Source organism: Mustela erminea, chromosome 12 (assembly GCF_009829155.1).
Source record: "Mustela erminea isolate mMusErm1 chromosome 12, mMusErm1.Pri, whole genome shotgun sequence".
NCBI lineage: Eukaryota > Metazoa > Chordata > Mammalia > Carnivora > Mustelidae > Mustela > Mustela erminea.
Window position 1 is genome coordinate 77,768,524 of NC_045625.1, and position 24,123 is coordinate 77,792,646.

At 43.0% G+C, this 24,123-nt stretch overlaps 1 protein-coding gene and 1 non-coding gene across 11 annotated transcripts; both read left to right on the forward strand.

Moving 5' to 3' along the window:
* The first annotated feature begins 271 nt into the window (after positions 1-271).
* Positions 272-23,797, forward strand: NMRK1 (nicotinamide riboside kinase 1). Of its 10 annotated transcripts, none has more exons than XM_032306841.1 (8): positions 272-354; positions 4,079-4,132; positions 8,919-9,009; positions 9,321-9,369; positions 15,034-15,181; positions 15,257-15,328; positions 15,944-16,050; positions 18,403-18,942. In XM_032306841.1, exons 2-8 carry the CDS (start codon positions 4,104-4,106, stop codon positions 18,504-18,506), a joined length of 600 nt encoding a protein of 199 aa, XP_032162732.1. In that variant the 5' UTR covers positions 272-354; positions 4,079-4,103; the 3' UTR covers positions 18,507-18,942. The 10 variants fall into 10 exon arrangements, with proteins under 10 accessions (XP_032162732.1, XP_032162731.1, XP_032162736.1 ...); XM_032306840.1 differs by having other exon boundaries at positions 288-388; XM_032306843.1 differs by lacking the exon at positions 272-354 and adding an exon at positions 429-518.
* LOC116571261 lies at positions 21,491-21,604 on the forward strand. Its single transcript, XR_004277819.1, has one exon. It is a non-coding gene; the product is annotated as a small nucleolar RNA SNORA12 (small nucleolar RNA).
* Positions 23,798-24,123: the final 326 nt, after the last annotated feature.

Consider the following 24,123-nt stretch of genomic DNA (forward strand, 5'->3'; position numbering starts at 1 on the left):
CCCGAGCGCGCGCCCCCGCGACGAGGAAGTGGCCGCCGTCTCGCCGAGCGCTAATTGGCTCTCGGGCGGGCAGCTTCGGCGCGGCGGGAGCGCGGGCGGCGCGCACGGCAGCGCGCGCGGCGGCGATGGCGCCGGCGGAACCAGCCGGAGCCGAGAGAGGGCGCAGCAAGCTCACGCAGGGGCAGGCCCGGCCGCGCGCGCCCCCGACGAGAAAGGGCCGAGACCCTGCGGGGGCGCGCCCGTGGGGCCCCGGTCGCCGGAGTCCCGCCCCGCCCCGCCCCGCCTCGCCCCGCCCCACCCGGGCGCTGGAACCCGCACCGCGTCAGGCCCGGGTCGGACGGATTCCCCCTACAGGTTGGCGTCTTCTACCGGGGCCGCCTCTGACCCGGTAGGGGCGCGGAGTGGGGGGACTGTGGGCCTCTAGACTAGGAGCTTCGGGGGTCGCGGCGGGTGGGCGAGAGGCGCAGGTTCGGCCCGCGCTTCTGCGGCTTTGCTGGGGCGGGTCGAACTGGCGCCCGGTGAGTACCTGCGCGACCCGGCCGCGCGGCGCCGCCTCGCCGAGGCCTGGAGGTGCTCGCGACGTGCGGCTGCGCTGGAGCCTGAACCGGGTTGCGTCTTGCAAGCCTTGGGGGGAACTCTTACCGCTCTGAGCGGGCTGATGGCTGGCCTGCCAGGGAGTGTGTGCGCTTTTAACCCCCGGTACCGTTCCTGAAAAGGGGAGGCAACCTCCAAGACACGGTGCGGGTTGTGGAGAGAAGTCGCCAGGGTTCGGGGTCAGGTCTTGATCCCTACGGGACGAGGCAGGCTTCTGCGCCACCAGTAGGAGGGTGCACCGAGTACGACCGCCTGCCACCTGTTGACCGAACGGCGGGCCCACTGAGGATGGCTTTACCATTTCAGAGGGTTGCAAAGCTATCAGAAGATTTTTGTGGCACTGGGAGTGATAAGAAATTGAAATTTCGGTGTCCATAAAGTTTTGCGAGAGCACGGCCGCGCTTATTTGCTTGTGGCCGCTTGGCTCTTCCCAACACGCTGCCCTCGAAGCCTAAAACGTTGACTCAAACGAGGTCGGCCGACCCCAGACCCAGCAGATCGGTCCTCCAAGGGGAGGCGAGGGCCGGGAGCGACCCAGAAACGCAGCGCGCCTTCGGTTCGAGATGGCTCGGTGTTCCAGACCCGTAGAATGTCCGAGGGAAGACAAAATGGAAAAACCTTGACGTGAGAGTCTACCTAAAATGAAGCCTGCAAGTTTTTGTTAGGGATCAGTGAGAGATAAAAGTGATTCCACGGGGCAGAGGCATGGGTTAAGGGATTCAGAAATTCTAACCGTGGGAGATTTCTGTTTACTGAAAGGGGGCAAAGTTGAAACAATAGTAGGAAAAGACTTGCCTGGTGGGTGGAAGAAGATAATCAAAATACCTGTTGAGTAAGGCAAGTGAGTGAGAAGTCCTGAAACACTTCACTGGTTTAAAAATACCAGGCTGCTCTGTGGAGTCAGGGACAAGCACAACGATTCCTTAGCATGTTGTCATTCGTTTGTGTTAGAGGGCTGCTGGCTTCCTTATCATCTGCTGACTTCCGCACATACCACCCCTGACCGTTTTAAAGTCCAAAACGTACCTTGTTTATTAGAGGAATCCGCATAATAAGAAACAAAGGACTGGACAACCTCTCTTACTTAGGGTTTAAAAAAGAAATTAAAATACTCCTTTTGGGGTTTGCCCCTGGCGATCTTCACTTGTTCTCCTGCCTCTATGCAAATAACTCTGCTGTGGAGGAAAACTTGGCACTTATGGGGAGGATAAGGTACATAAACATCCCATGAGATGGGGGGGGCGGTGTCTATATTCCAAGTAATCAGATGCCCCGAGTTGATGAGACTGCAAAGTTCAGGTGGTTGTCTCTGGAGACACCCAGTGATTGAGTGTAGTTGATGAGGCTTGTCTTTGCCTCATGGAGTCTGTTGCATGTATTTGGAACCTGACAGCTCCTGGTTGTAAGTTTTTCAGTAAGTGTGCTTTTGAAATAGGTCCCTGAGAGGGCAACAGGGGGTGTCATAGCACCAAGTAGTATGAAGGTAGAGGATTCCAGTCCCGAATTTGGAGTCCGCCTGGTGCTGCCCTGTGCATCCGGCAAGGTTTTTGAAATGAATGACTTTTGGGATTGCTAGGCCTGCTGTCACCCCAGCACCTGCCCTGCTTTGGCTTCTCCCAGTTCCCTACCCCTTCCCCCACAATTGTCACCCCTTTAGGGCTAATAGACTGTGCCCAGTATTTACCCAAACCCTGTCTTGGGTAATAGCTCTGTTAGCTAACTAATATAGGACCAAGGGTTCCTGTTTCGGTTAAAAACTTGCCTTTGATGGTAGGAATTCCCTCCTGAACCCAAACAATTTTATAAGTAGGTTTTTGACTCTCCTTAAGTCTTCATTTCAGAATTGCTAGCTTCCACCCAAATAACCCCCCTCAAGGATGTTTCCAGTGCCACAGCCACACTCGTTATTTGCATACTATGTAACTGATTCGGTCTCCTCCCATGTGTGCACAGATGTGGCACGAAGCAGGGGGACCCTTAGTCCTTGCCATTCAGTGTGCTCAACCATTAATAATACATCAATAAAAATGGCATCCATTATACATGAGAGCCTCACAATTAAGCCAGCCCATGTGCAGCATCCTTTCTTTGCTTTTGGCAATAAAGTGCTTTTTAACAGGCTGGAAAGAAGAAAGAAATTAACTCGCTAGGACACAGGTCAGGGATAGGAACTGGGAGGGCCGCTGGGGGTCTCCAGCCCAGGAGCCACTCACCTCACCCCGGAGGCCCAGCTTAGGTCCCTGATCACCCAACTGGAGCAGTCTGGAGTAAAGAGCAGCCTTAGGTCAGGCAACCCTCAGGAACCTCTGATCTGAGGTTCCCTCCAGCTGAGCCCCACCTTTTCACAGAAAGAGGTGAAAATGGTTCATTAGAATATCCATAGGACTGCTTGACTGGACCTCAGGGGGCCCTGTGTGAAACTGCCCTCAACCTCCCACCTCCCCAGAGCCAGGGGTCAACAAACAATGGCCTGTGTCTAAAATCTGGCCCTCAGCCTGAACATTTGCAGTCACGTGTCTGATTTGAGAACACTAACTCTGAAATCCGGTAAGAGAAATATTATCCCAATAAGAAAGGAATTCCATTCTTCTCATAAGTAGACGTGTATTATTACAACCACCACCAACAAAATTGTACTCCATGGTTACGTGTTGACTTTCGTCAAAAACGTTGTGGAAATGTGTTTTCTCTCTCGTTACATAAGTACCTCCGTAGTAACTTTCAGTTTGCCTCTGGGCCCACGGAAACCTCAAATATTTTCCTACCTGGCCCTTTTTGGAAAGAGTTTCCCTGCACTGGCCCTGGACTTAGGTTTCTGAATGAGGAAATTGCGCCCTTAAAGAGAATTAACTGCCTTTTGGCTCCGGCCAGCAGTGATGTTTTCCCCATTTCAGAAGAGGAGAGGGGCAGGCTCTGTGGTGTTCCCCGGCATTGGGGAAATAAGTGGGGCGTACCCAGGTGATTGAATCTTGAAACTCTTGAGTTTCAGAGTTCTGAGACATTGTGGTGTAGCCTACTGAGCACAGACCCTCTGTTGGATTTAGCTATGGCGTCTAGTGGGGAGACCATCTAGCAGAGGGAAGCTGATACTTTGTAAAGCTCTTCTAAGGACTGTGGCTAATCCAGGAGCAGGGGTTCCCCAGAGACCGTGGTCAACTTTCCCCCTCAGCTGGCTCTCTTTTCTTTCTTTTTTTTTTTTTTAAGATTTTATTTATTTATTTGACAGAGAGAGATCACAAATAGGCAGAGAGGTAGGCAGAGAGAGAGAGGGAATCAGGCTCCCTGCTGAGCAAAGAGCCCGATGCGGGACTCGATCCCAGGACCCTGAGATCATGACCTGAGCTGAAGGCAGCAGCTTAACCCCCTGAGCCACCCAGGTGCCCCCTCAGCTGGCTCTCTTATTGTAGGACTCTTTCTTTTTTTCTTTCAACATCTCACTGATAAGAATTCAATTTGTTCTCTTTTGTTTTGTCTTTAATTTTAGGAAGACGTGATTTTCAAAGCTAATTATGAAAACATTTGTCATTGGAATCAGTGGGTGAGTAATTCTGCTACAAACAGCTGGTGGAGATACTGCGGATGTCCCAGGGGTATTATAGGGGATGGAGGGTCAGGATTCCTGAGTCCTCAGGAAGAGAGCAGGCCACTGGATATCAAACAGGGGGCCACCGGCTACAGAAATGGCAACAGGAGATGAGAGAGTCTCCCCTAAACAGAGACACAGGGTAAGTAAGCAAGCAAAATCTGCCTGCCTTACCATTTCTTTTCTGGGGTTGACACCAGACATGTTTTATCCTTATTATCCTGACATCCTGATTGCCCTGGCATAATTATTAGTTGTGTGCCCCTCCCTCTCAAAAGTGTCCTAAATTATAGGGTCACCCTCCCCATGGTACCAGAGGTATGCATGCAAATAAGACACCAACAACAGCTCCAAAGGACTTTGTTTGTTTGGCTGCATTTTTGTGTACATCTTTCTTCTGAGTACCTTCATACTAGGTATGGTCCAATGAACGAAATACTTGAGACTGTTAAAATTAAACGTTTGTGATTTGGGGGTGATCACTGTATTGTTGTATTATGTTACTATAGCAAGTAATCAGAGGTAAAAGGGAATGAATCCAGTGTCAGAATTCTACCTCGTTTTCTCCCATCTAACCAGAACCAGAGTTCTGTTTTTCTCTGCCTTGCTTTTCTTGAACAGGCTTTCCCTTCTGCACTCACTGTCACCATTGTAAATCAAGCCTTTTTTCCCTAATTCCAGCCTCCCCCTCTTATCCTTTCCTAGGCACCTCTCCACCAGCTGAATCTTCTTGCAGAAATGTTTAAATATTCTCTCACCTAGTGAACAATATACAGTGGTTACCAGTTATCTAGAACAAAATCTGAATATCCGGGTGTGTGAAGACCATCCATACATAGTAAAAGAAATGTATTAGCTTCGGTGGCATGGAGGCTGCAGGGAAGGTTTGATCCAGGAGCTCAGTGGTATCACCAAAGACTCCATGACTTTTCTTCTCTTCTTTGTGTCTTCCTAGAGTTGGCTGCACTTTTGGGGCACAAGGGGTTAGCAGAGGTTCTTGGCCCTGCTCTGGAGCCCAAACCAGACCTCACAAACCAGGGTAGAATCTGGGGAGACAGCTACCAGGTCAACTCTGGCATCCAAACCAACTTTCATTCTGCATGTGTAGGAGGAACATTCCCTTCTCCTCCGTGTTCCAGATGTAGAAACCTGCCTCGTGCTTTTTTGCCCCATGCATTAGGTGCTAACCACACTTCCCTAAGAAAGCCTCCCCTTCACTCTCTTTTCCTCAGCAAGGGCCAGGATTTCCTTCAGGGCTTCACAGAAGCACCTGCCACACTCAGCCACAGTGACCTCTGCTCCTGCCATTACTCCTTCGTCCAGACTCTGTGGAGTCCAGGCTCCTTGTGTACTTACCACTTGCTACGCTGCAAAGGGGTCATTCAATTAAGACATCAGGGAACAACAGGGATTTCAAAGGATTCCAAGATCATTCAAGATCCTCCCGAAAATGGAATGCATGTGTGAAGATGTTCATTTTTCTGGGGAAGGGACATATAATCTTCATCAGAGGCTCACAGAATTCTGTGATGTTAGAATATAGAAGTTTCATGGGCTTTGCGGGGAAAAAAAAAGATCCATGAGCTTTGGAGTTAGACTTTATATCTCATCCTCATTACTTGCTAGTAGTTACCTTGGCAAGTTTTATGAGTATATAGTCTTTCAGTCCGTAGTTTCCTCAGCTGTAAAATGGTAATATTAATACCTACCTGCTACAGAATGGATTTGCCTCTAAAGTACCTGCAAACAGCATTTTTAACTTCCCCTGTCATGTTCTGAAAACACTCACCCTTCCTGTCTCTTGGCACATAAAAAAACAAATGGACAGGACTTGTGCATTTATGCTGTAAGGGAAGAGTTAGTTTTAAGGTGTCCCCTGACCAGAATTCCAAGTATAGATCATAGGCTTGAACTTGCGCCATTCTGACTTGTTAAATTCTCATTAAAGCCCTCTCCTCTCCCTGACCTGTACTACCTTCTGTCTGGTCTGTCTCCTCCAAGTCTGTGACACTGGAGTGCTTGCTTCTCATTGTCTCCAGCTAAGTCAGTGAGAAGGGATCTATGTACGGTTGGTTTGACTATATCATCTGAAAGAGATAAGTCTAGAAAATGACGCATTTTCTGGCCAGGTTGTTCAAAAAAGTTAGCCCTGTTTACTCTCTTTTATTTTTATTTTTTTAAGATTTTTAAAAATTATTTATTTATTTGACAAACAGAGATCACAAGTAGGCAGAGAGGCAGGCAGAAAGAGAAAGGAAAGTAGGCTCCCTGCTAACAGAGGGCCCGATACGGGGCTCGATCCCAGGACCCCGAGATCATGACCCTAGCCGAAGGCAGAGGCTTACCTCACTGAGCCACCCAGGCGCCCCATACTCTCCCTTTTAAACCAACGTTCAATATCTGAACTATGGAAGCGAAGTATGAATTACAGACATTTTTGTTAAAAGGGAGAAATTTTGTACCAATATTTTCTCAAGGCAAAGGGTAATACCCACCACTTCCTTGTCTTTTCTTTAAAAAAAAAAATTGATTTATTTGTTTGAGGGGGCAGGGGAAGAGAGAGAGAGCGAGCTTGAGCAGGGGGAGGGGCAAAAGGAGAGGGAAAAGGAGGAAGCAGACTCCCCACTGAGCTGACAAGCCTGCTGGATCCCACAACGCTGAGATCAGGACTTGAGCCAAAATCAAGAGTCAGACGCTAAACTGACTGAGTCACGCAGGCACTTCTGTCTTTTCAAGGAGATGGACCGTATCCTACCCAATTGTGTATTCTTAGTTTAAGTGCAAAAACTTTACGAGGCGCCTGGGTGGCTCAGTCAGTTAAGTGGCTACCTTCAGCTCGGGTCATGATCTCAGGGTCCTGGTATTGAAGGCTCTGCCCTCTCTCTCTGCCCTTCTGCCCCTTCCCCTTCTCCCCCACCTTGGGCTCACTCTCTCTCTCTCAAATAAATAAATAAAATATTTTTTTAAAATTAATGAAAAAAAGCTTTGAATCAAGTTCCTTGTACTTTTGTAAGTATGAGCTATTTAGGTAATAATTGAATTACAGCCAATACACAGTTTTGATGAATGAGTATTTATTTCTTTTCTAGATTATGAATACATTGCAATCTGTCATCTGGGATTAAGCACAGGTTCCTGCATAAAAATGTGCAGTTAAGAGGTTTTTTTTGTGCCGCCAATATTTGGGGGCATCATGAAATCTTGATTTAGAGTAATGGTTTTAAATGCACAAAATAAAATACAGAAATACAAAAGAAACCAGTTGTGTTGAAATACAGTTATAAAAATATTTTTTAAAAAAACAGGGTGCCTGGGTGGCTCAGTGGGTTAAGCCGCTGCCTTCGGCTCAGGTCATGATCTCAGGGTCTTGGGATCGAGTCCCGCGTCGGGCTCTCTACTCAGCAGGGAGCCTGCTTCCCTCTCTCTCTCTCTGCCTGCCTCTCTGCCTACTTGTGATCTCTCTCTGTCAAATAAATAAATAAAATCTTTAAAAATATATATTTTTTTTAAAATTGTTGCTTTTTGATATTTACATAGTTAAATTATTAAATAACAGTGTCCAGGGGTGGCTCTAAAAACTGCCATCAGTTTGAAATAATAGTGAATATCAATCATGCTTCAAGATCTCTGCACCCCTGCACCAGGATATGAAAATATCTATGATTTCTAGTGGTGATAGAGCCACAGGTGCTGTTACCACTACTGATGTTTGTTACTTATAATTAAAGGGAAGGCTAAAATTCTGTTAGAATGTAATAAACATAAAGATGTAATTTCTTTCCCATTCAAGTTCACAAAGTCCACAGATGGGGCCACAGACCGTTTGAGGCAGCAGCCCCGGGTTAAAAAAAAAAAAACCTCTGACTGAGCGACTGACTGCAGAAGCCCCTCTCAGGTGCCATGTGTGGTTCTGGCAAACTAGATACACAGGGAAGTTAGCCAAGATCCCTGTTCTCCCCACTGTGACAGCCCAGCCAGGAGGGACAAGTAAGTGACTCCATGAGGAGGGCGCCGCACAGCGGAGATGGGGATACATGCTGTTTGGCTTGTCAGAAGCCCGTCTTCCATTTTGCTCCATGGCGCACTGAAACAAAATCACAGTGACCACGAGCCGGTGGACAGACACGCACTAAAACATGCTACTCGTATTCTCAGTGTTGCTCATGAGCCCTCGGAATGGCTCAGTATAGACGGAACATTCTTTTGCTGTCATTCAGTAGCTGTCATTTTAAGTCTTAGTATCACCCAGTCTATTTGCCCGGTGCTTAGTGACTTTTCTCCTCCATCTTTTCCAGTTTGTTTGTCCTCATTTACCACAGTAGATCTACTCGGGCTTATGCTATTACCAACACATCTATGAAAGAAATAATTTCTTCTTAGGTATTACATATTGTTTTAAATACCCTTTTTGTGGATCACTTTAAAATGTTTTAGGGACGCCTGGGTGGATCAGTTGGTTAAGGGTCTGCCTTCAGCTCTGGTCATGATCCCCTTGTCCTGGGATTGAGCCCCACATTAGGCTCCTTGCTCCGTGGGGAGCCTGCTTCTACCTCTGGCCTAGGGCTCCCCCTGCTTGTGCGTGCGTGTATGTGTGTGTGTGCTCTCTCTCTCGCTCGCTCTCTCTGACAAATAAATAAAAATCTTTTAAAAAAATAAAAAATAAAATAAATGTTTTATATTAAATTCACCTTCCTTCTTAGTATGCTCAATTTTTTTTTTTTCTTTTCCTTTTTCTGTTCAGGGTAACAAATGGCGGGAAGACAACACTGGCTAAGAAGTTGCAGAAACACCTCCCCAACTGCAGTGTCATCTCTCAGGATGATTTCTTTAAGGTATCTATAAAAACTTCTTCGATAATTCACTTAATACAACAAAGTTCTACTAGCAAAATTAATGAAATTACATTATTTAAAAAGGAAAAAAGAAATTACATCCAAAAAGCGTTTGCTACATCCAAAAAGCGAAGATCGGTTCCGTGCAGTAACGTCCCTTATCCACTAGATGGCATTACTTATTGACGTGGCTCTGATTTTGTCTCCTCCTCCTCCAGAGCATTTAGTAAAAGTTTCTTGCCCTCTTCGTTCTGTAATTGTGTTATTTCTGCAGTGCACAGTTTTTATGGGTGCTTTGTTCTTTTTTCCAGCCACAGTCAGAGATAGAGACAGATACAAACGGATTTCTGCAGTATGACGGTAAGTAGATGAGTTTGTGACTCATTCGCCAATGTTCATTTTCTTTTCCAAACCTGAATACCTTTTCTGTCTATGAAGACAGTCTCAAAAATGTGCTTAAATATATTGCTGTACTTTACGCATACCTTTGTAAAGGTTTCTGATTTATATCCAGCTATTTAAATAGATGAAACCTTTTCCCCGGTTTTATGTGTAAGACTGAAAACATTGAAAAAATAGATTTTTCTTCTAAAGGTAGAGCAAGGTAAGTTTGCTGGTACTCCACTCATCCCTGCCTGGGGCACACAGAACTAAGGATACTTCCCTCACCCTGTCCCTGTAATCTCCCCTGAAGCAAACTCTAAGCACCTCCTCTGGGCTTCCCTTCCCAGTGACCCAGGGGCCCTGGACAGCTGGTTTCTTCTTTCCACTGCTCATAAAGGTTAGTGGATGTTTTTGAGATGGATTCACCTCTCTCCCTTGCCCAATCTAACACTGAAGCCAGAAGAGTATAAGGTCCAAGAGAAGATATTTATTTTGCTACAGAGAATATCATGCTAATAAACTATATTTAATGGTCTTATCAACTTTTATGACGAACAAAATGATCACTGAGTACTTAAGCAAACTGGCAACAGAAACATCTCTCTTAAAAAGCCATAAACTGGGGCGCCTGGGTGGCTCAGCGGGTTAAGCCGCTGCCTTCGGCTCGGGTCGTGGTCTCAGGGTCCTGGGATCGAGTCCCATATCGGGCTCTCTGCTCAGCAGGGAGCCTGCTTCCCTCTCTCTCTCTCTCTCTGCCTGCCTCTCTCTCTGTCAAATAAATAAATAAAATCTTTTAAAAAAAAAAAAAAAAGCCATAAACTACGTTATTTTTAACTTCGACGACCTTTAAGGAAAAATGTTGTGTAATCAGTTCTTACAGACACTTGATAGTTTTAAGAGAAGCAAAATCCTTGACTCACTGCCTGTTCTTGTGTCTTGAGATCCAGCCAGAATATACTTTTCTTTTCGTCCCATGTCTAATGGCTAGTGAGGACGATTCTTAAACAGCGTTAAACAAGGAAAAACTGTTTTCAACAATTGACAAAGAATTATTCGTAGTTCAAATGAGTTCTTATAAGCTGATAAGAAAAATACTAATATTCCAATTGAAAAATGTCCAAGGATATAAATAAGCTATTCATAAAAGCGAAAGTTTATTTGATTAATAAATACTACAATAAAAAGTCAACCTCAGAAGTAGTCAAAGAGTTGTAAATTACTTCTTTTTCTCACTTACCTAATAAACAGATTTTTAAAGCAATGATTATCTAATGATGGCACAGCTGTCTAATTATCTAATGATGGCTCAGTAAAACAAAAACTCTCTTAGATGGAAATATTAATTGACATAACCCTTCTGGAAGGGAGATTGAGCATATATCCCAAAGACCTTAAAACACTCATGCCATGTGTCAAGTGTCCCACTTCCAGGAATCTATCCGGGGAAAAAATCTGAAATTTTTAGGTAAGTGTACAAATTTAAAGTAAATCAAGGTAATGGTGAAACCTTACAATATCCACCATAAGAATAGTTTAAAGATGTATAGCTGACAAGTTTATAAAGAGATGGAATCATTAAAATGTAGTTGATAAAGACAAAGTCAGAAAAAATAGAGAACTTAAAGAAGTCGAAAGATGATAGAAAAGTAGAAAATGAGATTTAAATGATAAATTTAAGCCAAATATATCAGTAGCTATATTAACTTAAATGAACTAAAGTACTCCAAAGATTGTCAAATTTATTAAAATAAAGAAGAAGAAGAAGAAGGAAAGAAAGAAAAGCCCAAGTATAAGTACCTTACAAGAGATATATTTAAATATTAGGACAAAGAAAAGTAGACAAGGCTAGAAAAAGATCTGCCATATGAACACCTACTGAAAGAATCTGGTGCAACTACTGATATGAGACATAGTGAACACAAAGAGTATCACTAGAGATACTTTTATTAGAGATAAACAGAGATAAATGGGTTAATGCAGCAGGAAGATAAATGATCTAAAATTCGTGTGCACCTAATAACAACCTCACAATACATTAAGCAAAAACTGACAAAACTAAATGGGGAAATACACAAATCTTTAATTATTGTGGGAGATTTCTAGTACAAGTTCTTCAATAACTAATGGAAAAAGCGGACAAAAGTTGTAAGGGTATAGCAGATTTGAACAACACAATTAACAAAGTTAATGGAATTAACATATATAGAACATGTGGCCAGTTACAGCAGAATACACATTTTTGTTTTCTTGAAACAGGAACATTAACTAAAATGGCAGGCATACGCAAGGGCATGGAGCAAGTCCTAGTACATTTCAGTAGATTGGAGTAAAATAGAGATATCCTCTAACTACAGAGAACTGAATTAGAAATCAGTAACAAAAGAGTAAGTAGAAAATTCCTGTTTGGAAATTAATCAGTACCCTTTTTTTTCTGGAAAAATTTAAACATACACAAAAGTAGGTAGAAAAGTGTAATGAGCTCTCATGAATTTCTCATCCATCTTTTAAAATGATGCCCTCTTGACCTATATATATTTCATCTATGCCCTTACCCACTCTCTCCTTCTATATTTTTTGAAGTAAATTCCAGATGCCATCACGTTTCTTCTGAAGCAAAGCACTTCTGTACATCCTGTGGGTTAGGGAATGAGTCACGGTGAAAATTAGAAGATACTTTTAATTAAACAATAATGAAAATATATTAGAACTAATGATGTTTCTGGTTCCAGCTAAGATGGATTAGCCCCGTCCCTTACTCTTGCTCCCTCTTATAACTGAAAATCTTGGATGGAGCACAGCAAACAAAGGGAGACTCAAAGATGAAAAGAAAACAGACTGGCTAGACTTTTGGGACTTGAGGAATGATGTATCTGTGATGCTCTAGGTCATATATCCAGGAAGGGGTCCTGAAGTGGTGTGGAACATGATGTCATCAATGTACAGACAAAAGAGTCCCCAAGAAGACTGTTCCCTGGAGTCAAAAGATCGGGAAGAGAGGGGCACACCAAACAGAAAATCATCTTGATAATCTCCCAGCTTACTGTAGCCAGACATAAAAAGGAAAACTATCCTCCTTTCACGGCGTCAACAGGGCCGCGTGGGGAGCAAGACTTCTAGACCCACGTGACACCAGCCAGGCAGGGAACCCCACAGTGATCCTATCAGTAGAGCCAGATGGCGAACTGAATTTCCACACCCATCTAGCAGCAGCGACCGAATGACGCAGTGTGAGGTGGTGCTAGTTGACTCTCCACTCTCCTCACCCAGACAGCATCAGCTGTTGGCAGTCCCCACCAAGTGAAGCCACACCAGCATTCCACGTGTCTCTTCCTCCTCCCGTGGCAGCCTCCCCCTGCATGTTGGTGAGGCTCAGCAGGGGGGTGACCGTCCATGCCCTCGCGGACCTGCGTACTACAGCTAAGCAGGGTCACTGCCTATAAAAAAGAAGATTAAATGAGATCCAGAGCCTCACAACATGATACCTCAACTATCTAGGACAAAACTGAAAGACACTTGTCATACCAAGAACCAGGCAACTCTCAACTTGAGTGAGGAAAGACAATCAACAGACACCAACTCCATGACAACAGAGATATTGGAATTATCTGACAAGGATTATAAAAGCAGCATTCATAAAAAGGCTTCCGTGAGTGATGGTGAATATTGTTGAATCTAGTAAAAAGTTAGAAAACCTCAGTAAAGAAATAGAAGATGTAAAAAGAACCAAATAGAAATTTTTTAATTGACAACATACAGTTACCGAAATTCTAAAACTCACCAGAGGGACTTAATGGCAGGATAAATGTGATAGAGGGAAGAATCTGTGAAATTTGAGGACAGAACAGTAGAAATTACTCTATCTGAACAACAGAGAGAAAGACTGAAAAAAAGTTAAGAGAAATGTGGGACAATAACAAAAGCTGTTACATTTATATCATTGGACCCTCAGAAAGGAAATGGGGACACCTGGGTGGCTCAGTCCATTGCGCATCTGCCTTCAGCTTGGGTCATGGTCCCAGGGCTCAGGGATGGAGTCCCGCATCAGCCTCCTTGCTCAGTTGGAAGCCTGCTTCTCCTTCTACCTGCTGCTCCCCCTGCTTGTTCTCTCTCTATCTCTCTGTCTCTCTGACAAATAAAATCTTAAAAAGTAAAAATTAAAAAAAAAATAAATGTGTGTAAAACATTGCAAACTTGGCATAAGACATAAACTTACAAATTCAAGAATCTGACTGATCCCCAAACAGATTAAACAAGACTGACCAAGAAAAAAAAAAGGGAAGGCACAAGTTGCAGATACCAAGAACAAAAAAGGTAATACCACTACAGATCCAACAGACATTGAAAGAGTATATTATGAACAATCAGTGCAACTAAATTGGAAAACTTTAATGAAATTGACAATTTCCTAGAAGAATGCAACTTACCGAAACTAACACCAGATCAAAGAGAAAATCCTAATAGTCCTATGTCTACTGAGTAAGTTAATCCATAATTTATAAACTTTCCACTAAAAAGACTCAAGTCCAGATGGCTCAATACAGTAGTTCTGGAGTAAGGCTTAGAAATTATAATTCTTTTTTATTTTATTTTTTTTAAGATTCTGTTTATTTATTTGACAGAGAATAGCAAGAATGGGAACACAAATGGGGACTGGGAGAGGGAGAAGTAGGCTTCCCACTGCGCAAGGAGCTCAATGTGGGGCTTGATTGCAGGACCCTGGGATCAGGCCCTGAGCCGAAGGGCAGACATTTAACGACTAAGCCATCCAGGCACCCAGAAATTGTAATTCTGGTCAATTCCCAGGTGATAGTAACACTGCTGGTCTAGGTCCTACACTTTGAGAATTGGTATTTTGGAATAATTTTCTAGAACTATAATTGTAAGCTCAAAAAGTATGTACATTTTAGAGTTTAAAAAGGACATATTTGTGTCCTTTATAAAATTTTAATGATTTTTCTCTTATTTACTTGTAAGAGCCGTATATATATTAAAGATATTAGCTCTTGGGGTGCCTGAGTGGCTCAGTTGGTTAAGTGCCTGACTCTTGGTTTTGGCTCAGGTCACAATCTTGCAGTCTTGGGATGAAGCCCCACGTCGGGCTCCACGCTCATTGCTGAGTTGGCTTCAGATTCTTTCTCCCTTCCCCTCTACCCCTCTTGCCTGTGCTCTCTGGTTCTCTCTCTCAAATAAATAAATCTTTTTTTTTTTTTTAAGAGAAATATTTTTTTAGCTCTTTGTGAAATACATTGTGGATATTTTCCCCAGTGTGTCATTTATCTTTCTAACTAATTTATAGATACTTTGTCATCCAAAAATATTGAACTTTTGTATAGTCAGGAGGGAACAGACATCATAAGTAAAGTAATATTGGCCATGAGTTTATGATTGTCGAAGCTGGTAGTATGGAGATGGGAATTCATTGTACCCTGCTCTCTACTTTTATATATAGATTTGAAATGTTCCATATTAGAAATGTTGCAAACATACCAATTTGTCTAAAATATTTATTCCATATTTTGAAGGGTAAGTAAAATAGCATTATTCTATATATTTTTAGAGACCTGGATATACTCATCATAGAAAGCCACATCATAAACCTTTTGTTATATTGACTTCATATTCTTGTATGTTTGTTTGAAGTGCTTGAAGCACTTAACATGGAAAAAATGATGTCCGCCATTTCCTGCTGGATGGAAAGCCCAAGACACTCACCGGTATCAACAGACTCCGGAAGCACTGAGGAAATTCCCATATTAATCATTGAAGGCTTCCTTCTCTTTAATTATAAGTAAGCGTCCTCAACCTAATACTGACTCAGAATGAATGGGGGAAACCTTGTGAACTAAAGATGCTGTGATTTTAGGCCCCTTGACGCTCTGTGGAACAGAAGCTACTTTCTGACAATTCCTTATGAAGAGTGTAAGAGGAGGAGGAGGTGAGTGTTGAAATCAGCTTTGTGGATCCTAATTCAAAAGACAGTTCACACAGGGGTGCAAATCACAGCATAGGGTGTCGGGTCAGTAGTATTTGTAACAACACAGTGGGTAGTGGCTACACTCACGGTGAGCATAGCCTAACGTACAGAGAAGTTGAATCTCTATGCTGTACGATCAAAACTAAAGTGACATTGTGTGTCAACCATACTTCAATTAACAATGAAAAATTTTTAAGTAAAAAAATATGTTGATTACGATTTTCCATTCATGAGCCGTAACTCTGCTACAGACACAAAGAACACCAATTAATTGAAAGCTTAACCCAACATAGCAAGTTCTCTGTCATTATTTACACTGACATTTGTCTCTTAATTCTCTACTGAAGGCAGGGGAGATAATTATGAATGATAGTGAATTACAAAAGTAATTTGTTTGGGTCAGAACTTTAAATCCATTTTGTTGTCTTTGTAACTAGTGTTGAATCTAAAATGTATACCCTTAATTCTGTTTAGAGTTAAGTCTCAGTGATTTTTCCCATTATTCTGACCATTATTATTTTACTTATATCAATTGTGCGTTTCTGTCCACATAAAGTTCCCTCTGTGTTTTGATAGTACAAGGGTCTACGAGCCCCCAGACGTCCCAGGGTACTTTGATGGCCACGTGTGGCCCATGTATCTGAAGCACAGACAAGAAATAGAGAACATCACGTGGGAGATTAGTAAGTACATTTTCTTCCTCCGCAGAAGGCCTTCGCTTGTCATTGCTCAAAGTCCGCAGGAGAAAGGATTTTTAGGAGGCATTTTTCTCATGGATTACATTATAAAGGAACACTTTAAACCAGACAGAATACTCCAGGCCCTTCCACAATGGACTTTCCTGGTTTCTGTTTCTCTCTCTAAGGCTCTTGTCAAAGCCTGTCAGCTTCTAGAGGGTCCTTCGTGAAACAGATATTAACTGAATGCCTTCTGTGTACAAGGCACTGCCCTGGTGATATTGAGGAAAATAAGACAAACCCAGCCACTACTCTTATGAGCCAACATTCTCTCAGGGAAACAGGCAGTGGGGACACTAGCTGCACGAGCATGTCCTTTCTAGCTATGCTAAGTGCTGTGACACCAAGTTCCGGGGGGACTACGCGAGTCCCAGCCATCAGGGAAGGCTTCCTTGAGGAAGTCACTTAAACCACTGGACAAAGGGAGGTAGGTTGGGTGGACAGCAAATCACCCCAAACAGTGCACAAAAAGGCCAGGGAGAGGTAAGGAATGAATAGCGTCTGAAAGAAGGTTGGTGTATTTTTGGTAGAGAACCAAGAGGAAGGAGTGATGCTGGAGACATAAGGAAGATCTAAACTCTGCAAGGCCATAAGCTAGTTAAGGACTTAGGTCCTTATCGTAGAAGAAATGGGAAGCCCTCCACAGAGAGATTTTAAACAAGGACATGGTAAATAACAAATTATTGTGTTAGTGAGATTCCCCTAGCTATGTGAGCGTAGATGCAGGTGCTTAATAGAACAGAATGAGAGAAGAGATTTGGAGGGTGCCCCTCTCTCCCCCTCCATCTAAGTTACCGACCTGGAGGTTCCAGGCTGGTCAGTCATTGCAGCATGCAAGTCTTGATCTCAGGGTTATGAGTTCAAGACTCATGTTTGGTGGGGAGATTGCTTAAAATGAAACCTTAAAAAAAAAAAAAAAAATGCTGGGCGCCTGGGTGGCTCAGTGGGTTAGAGCCTCTGCCTTCAGCTCAGGTCATAGTCTCAGGGTCCTGGGATGGAGCCCAGCATCAGGCTCTCTGCTCAGCAGGGATCCTGCTTTCCCCTCTCTCTCTGCCTGCCTCTCTGCCTACTTGTGATCTCTCTCTCTGTCAAATAAATAAATAAAATCTTTAAAAAAAAATGCAGATCTAACCACACACCCACTTTGCTTAAATACCTACAAAGAGTCTTCAACTTTTTGGGATAAAATCCAAACAGTCAGGCTTCAAGGCCCCTAAAGACTAAGGCCTAGACAGCCTTGCTCTAAAATCTCATCTCTCTAGTGTCCCTGGTTCCCACGTTCTAGCCCCTCCAAACTGTGCATCCCTTGCTGAACAAGCAAACTGATCTCTTACCACCAGTTTTCTGATTAAAGTGTTCTTTTCAGGGCGCCTGGGTGGCTCAGTGGGTAAAAGCCTCCGCCTTCAGCTCAGGTCATAAGCCCAGGGTCCTGGGATCGAGCCCCACATCAGGCTCTCTGCTCAGCAGGGAACCTGCTTCCTCCTCTCCCTCTGCCTGCCTCTCTGCCTATTTGTGATCTCTGTCTGTCATAAATAAATTTTTTTTTAAAAAGTGTTCTTTTCTTCCTTTAACCTATATAACTTCTACTTTTTCTCCAAAATTACCTGTGCCAGTTTGGGTAAAAATGCATATCTCCTGGGCCTGGAGAACATGGCAGAGCCCAGACCCCTGTATGGTTCTTTCTGCCTACAGGTCCTATCCCTGTGCTTTAAGAAAATCACCTTTTGCACACCCCCCCCCCAAAAAAAGCTTCACAGGGATCCTGGTATATAAGGCAGTTGGAGAACAAGCCCCTGGAATGATTCCTCAAGGCTGCTAAAGGACCACATACCCAATGCCATTTAACTCTTTCTTTTTCAAAAAAGAATTTCCACACCTGTTAATGTGGATTTCCCCCTATTAAACCAATTTTTCTTTACCTATTATTCCTGACTCTAATCTATTTCTGTCTTTAACGGCTATTAATTTCTTTTTAAGTGTCTAAGGTCCTGTGTTCTTTATTTAAACCTGTTAATATTCTCTTTTTTTGAGGGGGTAGTGGCAGAGCAAGAGGGAGAGAGAGAATCTTAAGCAGGCTCCACGCCCAGCACAGAACCGGACAAGGGGCTCAGTCTCAGTACCTTGCAGTCATGACCTCAGCTGAATGAAATCTAGAGTCAGACAGTTAACCAACTGAACCACCCAGGCGCCCCTGAACCTGAACCTGTTAGTATTCTTAAGGGATGGCAGACGGCAGAGTAAGAATCCATGGCTAAGAGGCCCCCTGGCATTTGAACCCCTCTCCTTTCTCCTTCTCAGTTTACCTAGATGGAACCAAATCAGAAGAGGACCTCTTTTCACAAGTGTATGAAGAGCTAAAACAAGAACTAGCAAAGCATAAGTGTAAGTGTCGTGGACGGTGACGGAACAGCCAGGAAGAAGCGTTCATTGCACACCCAAGAGCGGCTTCCCAGAATGCTCCTGTAGGAGTGGTTGTCTCCTTTCCCTCGTTGCTTTGAAGACAATTTCAAATCAGAGACTCTGAATGGGTTTGAGGCCTTGATTATTTTGTTTATGAGGTTTTGTTTTTTGTTGTTGTTTTTTTTTTTTTAAGGGTGAAAATGCCCACCCAACGTTACAGCCCTTAATGATGCTTATGTTACATAGTTTAAATTTTCTAGTAGATGGCTGTCATTTCAGTGGGACTGACATTATCCTTTGGGCAGAGTGAAGTTAAAAGGCTAATGATCCCCTTTTAATATGTCTAGAGCTCCCCTTCTGCTTCAGTTCTCTTGAAGATTTCCCATGAACTTATTTTTCCCAGATACCTCAAAAATAAACACAGGATGTTAAAAAATATATATTTATGGAGTGTTTCTTTAAGGTTTTCATCTTAGATGACCCATTTTTCAAGTACCGGAACCCCTCCTCTGTCTGGCTTGAGTGGGAAGAAAGTACAGGGTAGCTGTGGCTTCGGGCTCAGCCGCACTGAGCAGCTCAATGTAGCCTTCAAGGCTCTGCCACAATTCCACGCTGCTCTTGGGGTTTCTTCTGGAGGCAGATTCTCTCCACCGACAGATATGATGGCTGTTGGCAGCACTAGGCTCCCAGATGCAGCATGCCCAGTAGAGAAAGACAGTTCATCCTTTCTCTAGCTTTCCCAGGAGTTGATAGATGTCAGGGCTAACTGTTGGGCTCCAAGGAGCTTGTTTATAATTTTCACTACTTTAGCATTTGTTTAAGATTCTTTATTTTATACACTTTTCTAAAAAGCCGTTTTGCATTTTAACCCAACGGGAGATTTTGATTGGTCCTGCTTGGGTCGCAGGGCTTATGCTAACCTAATCACTTCAGCCAGGGAGATGGGATACTCTGATTGGCTAGGACTGGATCGTGGACTCATCTTGTCCTTGAACGCCTCTCCTAAGGCCTCCTGTTTAGCAGAAGAAATTCCCCAGAAGGAAAACAGCAGGAGGTAGAAACCAGAAGGAGGTTGGAAAAGCATGCTGGGAGAGCAAAACTATAGACCCAGATGCTGTTTTGTTGTGTTTTTTTTTTGTTTTGTTTTAAGAGTTTATTTATTTATTTGACAGTGAGAGAGGGAATACAAGCAGGGGGAGTTGTGGGGAGAGGAAGCAGGCTTACTAGCGAGCAGGGAGCCCAAGATGAGGCTCAATCCCACGCTCCTGGGACCATGATCTGAGCCAAAGGCAGACAGACACTTTAAGGACTGAGCCACCAGACGCCCACCCCGCCCCCCAGCTGCTGTTGTATTCGAACTATTGCAACTAAAAGGGTTTTCACAGTTGACATGTGCAAAATGTAGTCATTCGCTCATTGAAGAGGAGACAGTGTGAGTCCCGAGAAGCAACTCCCCTAGGCCAGATGTAATCATCTCTTAATAAGAATTAGATTTCCTGGGGCACCTGGGTGGCTCACTGGGTTAAGCCTTTGCCTTCGGCTCAGGTCGTGATCTCGGACCTGGGTGATCTATCCTGCACAGGGCTCTCTGCTCAGCAGGGAGCCTGCTTCCCCCCTCTCTCTCTGCCTGCCTCTCTGCCTACTTGTGATCTCTCTCTGTGTCAAATAAATAAATAAAATCTAAGAAAAAAAAAAAAGAATTAGATTTCCCTTGTTCTCAGTAAATTCCTATGTTACAAGGGGACGGAGCCCAGCCCATGCACTGACCCTACACACTCCTGACACCAGCATTCAGCCCTTCCAAATTCCCATTTGGAGAAATTTCAGGACCATTTGAAAGCTTCTTGTAAGTGGAGCTTAGAGTACTTGGCTGATATGCCTGTCCCCAAACCCCACCCCTGTCGTCTGTTTCTTTGGTGAAACCCGGGGAAGCTCAGGGCGCCGACGTGAAGAGCTATAGAGTGTAGAGTGAAGAGAGAAGTCCAGCCTCTGAGGCAGAGCCACCTTGCTGAGAGTGGCTGTCTCCCTTTCTGACCGTAATGAGATACTTCAGGGTGTTTTAGCTGCTGGACACCCATTTCCTTTCCATCCCTTGATAATGGCCAGCGCTGAAGTCCATTTTTAAGTGGCTAAGTCATACTCTGGAGTTCGGCCTTGCGGCCCATCTACTGATAAAGATGAAGGGAGCCCTCACCAGTGGCTCAGACCGCAGCTCGTTGCAGATTGAATGCCGGTCTTTCCCGTCTGTTCCAAGACCCGAGAACAGCAGGTCTGTTTTGACAGATACCGAAACCCCACGAGGGAGTACACGTCCGTGTGCGGGCGGCAGCCCTCTCTCCTTGCTCACGTCCTAGAGGCCGCTGAGAAGTGTTCACATGGGCCTTTTCAGGCTCTCTTGCTTGGGTTCTAGATATCAGATAAAGTTAACTAGGAAAAAAAAATCATAACAAATATTAGAAGAGACATAAAATCCAAAGCAGATCTGCTTTTCTTACCTCTTAAGATCTATATCAGCTTTTTTTTTTTTTCCAGTTGCATAAATAAGTTACAGTGTTATTTATAGTAACCCACGACCTTTCCCAGTTCTCACAACCACGGTGCCTTGGCAGAGCTGCCTGGAGGGTTAAACCATGGCCTGGTTTAACCGACACTCAGGGGCTGAGCAAGCAGGGAGGCCTTTCCTAGGTTTCCACAGACCACTCTGTAGGCTCCTCAGAACCTCTCCGAAACCTGCTGCACCAACTTCCCATTCTAAACCCATAAAATCGTAACTGTGATCAAGTCACAATAATGGGAGGAAAACAGAGATCGAATTTAATGATTAATGAAACAAATGACCCAAGAGAGTAAGAACATAAAGTCATATATTAATTTAATCCTTACTTACATTCAGTGTTTGGGGCAAGATTTAATCATTGCCTCTCCTCACAAGGACAGGCTGTCTAGCTACCAGAAATTTCAGATCCCTTTGGAGAATGTTTATTTTCATGGTGATGGCTTGCTTTCTGGCACGCTTGGTTACGTTTTCAAGGGAGCCTGACTCTACCACATATGCGAGATAGAAGCTGGCAAGTCTGGATGGGAGATTGGCTCCACATGTAGAGAGGAAAAGGCGGGGGGGTGGGGAGTGTCTATTACCATCTCATTATAAAAGCATATTCATTATGAAAAACTTTTAATATTAAAAAGAAAATAATCACTTGAATTCCCCTCAATCAGCAATGTTAACATCTTAGTGAGTACACAATCAGCATTTTTGCTATTCACATCAGCCTCTTACGTGATTACATGGTTAATCGCCATACGCATTTCTTTTTTGCAATGTTTTTACACTAGTATTTAATACTTAAAGGAGCTTAATAGAGCTTATTATATAATGAAACTGAGTAAAACTAAACAGCTCTTCCAATTAAAGGAGTCAAGGCCGAGTTCTGCTTTGCTCATTAAGAATGAGTTAAAAGACTTGGCATTGACATCTCAGTGCAGAAGAAAGAGGTCACATGTCTCGTTTCAAATCAAAGGAATAAGAAATTGCAAAATAAAATTTAGTAAAAGGTGTTTATTTTTCTTTCAGCATTTTTCTACCTTGTATTTAAAATATAATGTCCAATTAAAAGTAATACTATAATTATCTGATATAATAGCCAGAATTATCATAGGATTAATGACCCATTTCACAGCTGCTGAGTGTTTAGTACCTTTACAAGTTTTTCAAGTAACATGCTATAAAAATATTTACATATATCACTTATTTTCTTCTCCTGAAATTTTATTAAAAATTTTCAGAAGTGGGGCGCCTGGGTGGCTCAGTGGGTTAAAGCCTCTGCCTTCGGCTCAGGTCATGATCTCAGGGTCCTGGGATTGAACCCCTGCATAGGGCTCTCTGCTCAGCAGGGAGCCTGCTTCCTCCTCTCTCTCTGCTTGCCTCTCTGCCTGCTTGTGATCTCTGTCAAATAAATAAATAAAAATCTTAAAAAAATTTTTTTCAGAAGTAATGATCAAAGTATAATCATATCTATATGTATATACTTCAGAAATTAAATACTACACTAAAAAACTTTGTTTCTCCAACACTAACTCTATGATACAAATTCAATAGGTTTATCGTTGAGTTTCAAACCAAAGTGACCAAATGTTCAACTAGGCTACCTTGGTTTAAGCAAAAAAGAGTAAATGTACCCATGCTCTTTCCCCAGATCAAGGAAAATGCTCTAAAACAATAATTCTACTACAACCAGCCACCCTTTGTGATATTCTTCTAATTTTCAAACTATTTCATTCCTTGAAGCCAGCAATTATTACACCAATTGCAAACGATGTTAGATATCTGATACCTTAAGATAGGCTTAAATTTAGTCTAAGGATTCAAAGAATGAGTTCTTTTAGCCTTTATTTAGTTCTTGATGGAAAAGCAGCATTTCTGGCTCCAGAATCCCTGTCATCTTAATAGTAGATTAAGATTCACTGTTGATAATGTGAAGATTTAATACAATGAAAATTGGAATTCTCTATTAATTTATTTCTACTTGTGTTTGTCCAAGGCTTGCAAGTAACAACATAAAGTCGGAGTATGCGGAATCCTTCCTGGGATGAATTAGGAAACTCAAAGGAGTATATCTGAGAACCTTAATCAAGATTCAATTAAGTGCTTTGGTCTGATAACAGCTGCTGGTTCGTTTGTTTGTGTTATCACACGTGGTTTCTCCGACATGTGGAACAGTAAATGGTTATCCACACACCACCAGACAGGAATTTACCTTCATGAGTTGTTCTTCCTCTAAGATATACGGAGAGATAGCAGAGCTCACAATGAGTCAGTTCGTCCGGACCGATGATTGTCAAACTTTTCTGAATGGGACCCAGAGTACAAAATAAGATTCATCACAATCCAGTATTTATGTAATCTCTTGTGCTTGAATGTGGCTGCGTGTGTGTGTGTGTGTGTGTGTACACACCTATCAAGTATCACAAAGCATTTACCTTAGATTCAATGCACACCGATATTTTTCTATTTTTAAATTCATTTTAAATATTCTTTACCATCTAATATCAATGCTTATTTCCTACAAATAAAGGCTTTAGTGAGAGTAGCAGTCACATTGAATAGATCAACAATTTACCTAGAGTGTCCTTCTTGTGTGTGTTTTGTTACGGTTTCTTACATGTGTGTAAAACCACTGGATCATTGTGTCACTTGTTTTGATACTTTGTTATAATAGGGAGTATTTTTGTTGTTGTTGTTTTATTTTATTTCTGTCAAACCAATGGTTTAAAGTCACAGAAACCACTTATGGTTACTTAAATATATAATACCTTTCACTGAAAGGAACAGACAGAAGATCTGAATTGTATAATTTTGGGGGGCCTTCTTCAATGCTGGAATTTAAATATTTACTGTATTGATCAACCTCTTATTTTTTAAGAGATTGCTCCCAATCCTCTCAATCCTTACAAATAGAAATATATTGTTACATTAACGTTAATTGATCTTTACAGATTCACTTGATCAGCTCTCGTTATTTCTGTATTTCTAACTAGCTTGTACTCCGTGGTAATTAAGGAGGGTGTTTTGGTCATACACACTAAACAAGCAAACAACAACAACAACAACAACAAACC